General features: G+C 49.2%; 1 protein-coding gene across 1 annotated transcript in view; it reads right to left on the bottom strand.

Moving 5' to 3' along the window:
• The window catches only part of pisd (phosphatidylserine decarboxylase), a 15,478-nt gene extending 12,014 nt beyond the window's left edge, over window positions 1-3,464 (bottom strand). Inside the window, exons 1-2 of the mRNA XM_076757604.1 lie at window positions 3,396-3,464; window positions 2,580-2,623 (exon numbers count right to left, since the gene is read on the bottom strand). Coding sequence (XP_076613719.1) covers window positions 2,580-2,623; window positions 3,396-3,439 — 88 coding nt within the window. The 5' untranslated portion in view covers window positions 3,440-3,464. The remainder of the gene's footprint in view (window positions 1-2,579; window positions 2,624-3,395) is intronic.
• Window positions 3,465-3,835: the final 371 nt, after the last annotated feature.

Raw genomic sequence — 3,835 nt, 5'->3', positions numbered from 1 at the left:
ATATCAATGTGACAAAATGAGTCCAAGGTGGAATGTGAAGAGTGTCGGGGGGGTTCCGGGCCTTGTTGGTAAGGCTGACAGCAGACGGGAAAAAACTGTTCTTGTGACGTGAGGTTTTGGTCCTGATGGACCGCAGCCTCCTGCCAGAGAGGAGTGGCTCAAAGAGTTTGTGTCCGGGGTGAGAGGGATCAGCCACAATCTTTTCTGCACGCCTCAGGGTCCTGGAGGCGTACAGGTCCTGAAGAGATGGGAGATTGCAGCCAATCGCCTTCTCTGCAGACCGAATGACACGCTGCAGTCTGCCCTTGTCCTTGGCGGTGGCAGCAGCGTACCAGATGGTGATGGAGGAGGTGAGGATGGACTCGATGATGGCTGTGTAGAAGTGCACCATCATTGACTTTGGCAGGCTGAATTTCTTCAGCTGCCGTAGGAAGAACATCCTCTGCTGAACTTTCCTGATGAGGGAGCTGATGTTTGGCTCCCACTTGAGGTCCTGGGAGATGATAGTTCCCAGGAAGCGGAAAGACTCCACAGTGTCAATAGTGGAGTCACAGAGGGTGATGGGGGCGGGTGAGGCTGAGTCCTTCCTGTAGTCCACAACCATATCCACTGTATTTAGAGCATTGAGTTCCAGGTTGTTCTGGTTGCACCAGGTCACCAGATGGTCAACCTCCCACCTGTAGGCGGACTTGTCGCCATCAGAGATGAGTCCGATGAGGGTGGTGTCGTCCGCAAACTTCAGGAGCTTGACAGACTGGTGACTGGAGGTGCAGCTGTTTGTGTACAGGGAGAAGAGTAGAGGAGAAAGAACACAGCCCTGGGGGGATCCGGTGCTGATGGTCTTAGCGTCGGAGACGTGTTTCGCATCGTCTACAGACCTGTTGGCTCTGTAGGCAAACTGCAGGGGGTCCAGGAGAGGGTCAGTGATGTCTCTGAGGTGTGAGAGCACAAGGCGCTCAAAGGACTTCATGACCACAGAGGTCAGGGCGACGGGTCTGAAGTCATTAAGTCCTGTGGTCCTTGGCTTCTTGGGAAAAGGGATGATGGTTGAAGACTTGAAGCAGGCTGGCACGAGACATGTCTCCAGTGAGGTGTTAAAAATGTCTGTGAACACTGGAGACAGCTGATCAGCGCAGTGCTTCAAGGCAGATGGGGAGACAGAATCCGGTCCAGCTGCTTTCCGGGGCTTCTGTCTCCTGAAGAGTCTGTTGACGTCCCTTTCAAGGATGGAAAGAGTCGTCACTGAGGGGGGTGGGGGGGTGGGGGCTTTAAGGTGGGCATTGGTGGAGGTGACTGGAGCTGGAGCTGTTCAGAGGTGTCGTGGGGGATGGTTGCTGGACTGTCCCTTTGTCTTTCAAAGCGGCAGTAGAACTGGTTCAGGTCGTTGGCTAGGCGTCGATCGTTGATGGAGTGGGGGGCTTTAGGCTTGTAGTTAGCGATCTGCCTGAGCCCTTTCCAGACAGACGCAGAGTCGTTAGCTGAGAATTGGTGTTGGAGCTTCTCAGAGTAAAGTCGTTTAGCCTCTTTCACCACCTTGCTAAACTTGTGCTCCGCCTCTTTGTATCTGTCTTTGTCCCCACTCCTGAAGGCCTCTTCCTTTGCCAACCTTAGCTGCCTGAGTTGGGCTGTGAACCAGGGTTTGTCATTGTTGTAACTCACCCTGGTGCGTGATGGAACACAGCAGTCCTCACAGAAGGTGATGTCGGACGTCACGGCCTCCGTGTACTCATCCAGACTGTTGGTAGCAGTCCTGAACACATCCCAGTCAGTAGAGTCCAAACACGCCTGGAGATCCTCCACAGCCTCGCTGGTCCACTTCCTTGATGTCCTCACTACAGGTCTGCAGAGCTTTAGTTTCTGCCTGTACGCAGGAATCAGGTGTACCATGACGTGGTCAGAGAGGCCCAGTGTAGCACGGGGGATGGCGTGATAAGCATCCCTGATGGTGGTGTAACAGTGATCCAGAATGTTCTCCTCTCTGGTCGGGCATTTGATAAACTGTCTGTATTTAGGGAGTTCATGCGTGAGGTTACCTTTGTTAAAGTCGCCAAGGACAATAACTAAAGAGTCCGGGTTGGTCCGCTCCACACGCAGTATCTGGTCCGTGAGCATACGCTGTGTGTCCTGCACGTTGGCTTGCGGCGGGATGTAAACGCCGACCAGAATGAATGAAGCGAACTCACGGGGTGAATAAAAAGGCTTACAGTTAATGGTGAAAGATTCCAGGTCAGGAGAACAGTGCTGCTGGATCACTGTCACGTCGTTGCATCAACCACTGTTGAAGTAGAAACAGATTCCTCCACCTTTAGTTTTGCTGGAAAGTTCCGTGCCTCTGTCCGCGCGGTGGAGTTGGAAGCCAGCCAGCTGCAGCGCAGAGTCCGGTATTAATCCACAGAGCCACGTCTCGATGAAGCACAAAAGATGAAGAAAAGTCCCTGTTTTCACCCAACAGCAGTTGGAAGGAGAAGAAGGAGGTGGGAGGTGCAATCAGAGGAAGGGGTGCAGACAGAGGAGGAGGTGCAGTGGGAGGTGCAGTCAGAGAAGGGGGTGCAGTCAGAGGAGGAGGTGCATGGACTCACCAGTGTTCAGGCTGCGCTGTTGGCTGCAGGTCAGAGCAGAAAGTCTGAAAAACAACAGTAAGTTGGATTAAATGGCAAAGTTTGAAAGTTTAAATACTTTTCTGGAATATTTCTTTACTTTTCTGGAAGAATCAAACATTTCAAATGTTTTCTTGCAAAGAGAAATGGCGTCTGTGTCAGTGAGGTCATTGACGATGACGACCTGCTTCCTCATTAACACCTCGTCTGTGTTTTTTTTATACACCACAAAGCCAAAGTAGAAACCCTAACCCTTAAAATGTTGAAATAAGAACTAATCTGCTACAAATATGCTAATGTGTTCTACTATAAATGACTCCTTGATTAATGATGACAATAATAATAATAATAATAATAATAATAATAATAATAATAATCACAATCACACCTTTCTAACACAGAGAGCTTCAGCAGGTGTCCTGACAGGTGTCACACCTCACCTGTTTAAATACAGGTTCAACCAGAGAAATCAATAGGAGTGAAAACAAGTGACCATCAGACTGAGATCCATCAAAGCAACACACACACACACACACACACACACACGGAGACAGAGCTGCTGTTTCCCTCTTTAACACAGACACTTAATAAAGAAGAAAAAGAAGAAAAAGAAGACGTAGAAGAAGAAGAAGAACAGTTGGTGAAGTCACAGGTCAGACACGTCACGAACATGACAAATACGTCACGCTCTCATCTGTCATTACGTTTCACACACGCGGACTTAAGTGGACACGTTACTGACTGACGTCGAGACGTTCAGCGGAATATTTTCTGTCGCAACGAAATAACGTTAAATACCTCGAAGTCACTCCGCCGCACACCCGCCGAAAGGCCGCCGCCATGATGTGTCCCTAGAAGTGACGTAAACGCCCCCCCCCCCCTTCGTACCGCTTTTTTCACCCTGAGCAGGTCTGTCAGGTACACGTTCCTTCACTGTGATTGGCAAAACCCTGCTATTTGAAGCAGCGGATTGGCCAGAGAGGAAACTGATGCCTACAAGGTCAAACTGAGGGTTTTTTGTTCACTCATTGAATGATCTTTATTGTCACTACGCTCAAGTACAATGACATTTCTCAGGCTTCCTTTCACATCGTTAAGGTAGAACAAAACAAACAGACGCAGCAGAAACAAGTTCAACATTAAGTAGAAATTTACAGACATGAATGTTACAGATATCAATAAGCTGATATCAAAAAAATAGATATCAGTAAGAAGATATCAATAAGCAGATATCGATA

The sequence above is a fragment of the Chaetodon auriga genome, chromosome 19, assembly GCF_051107435.1.
Source record: "Chaetodon auriga isolate fChaAug3 chromosome 19, fChaAug3.hap1, whole genome shotgun sequence".
In the NCBI taxonomy this organism is placed as follows: domain Eukaryota; kingdom Metazoa; phylum Chordata; class Actinopteri; order Chaetodontiformes; family Chaetodontidae; genus Chaetodon; species Chaetodon auriga.
Note: the sequence above shows the minus strand (reverse complement) of the source record. Positions and strands in the feature narration are given on the sequence as shown.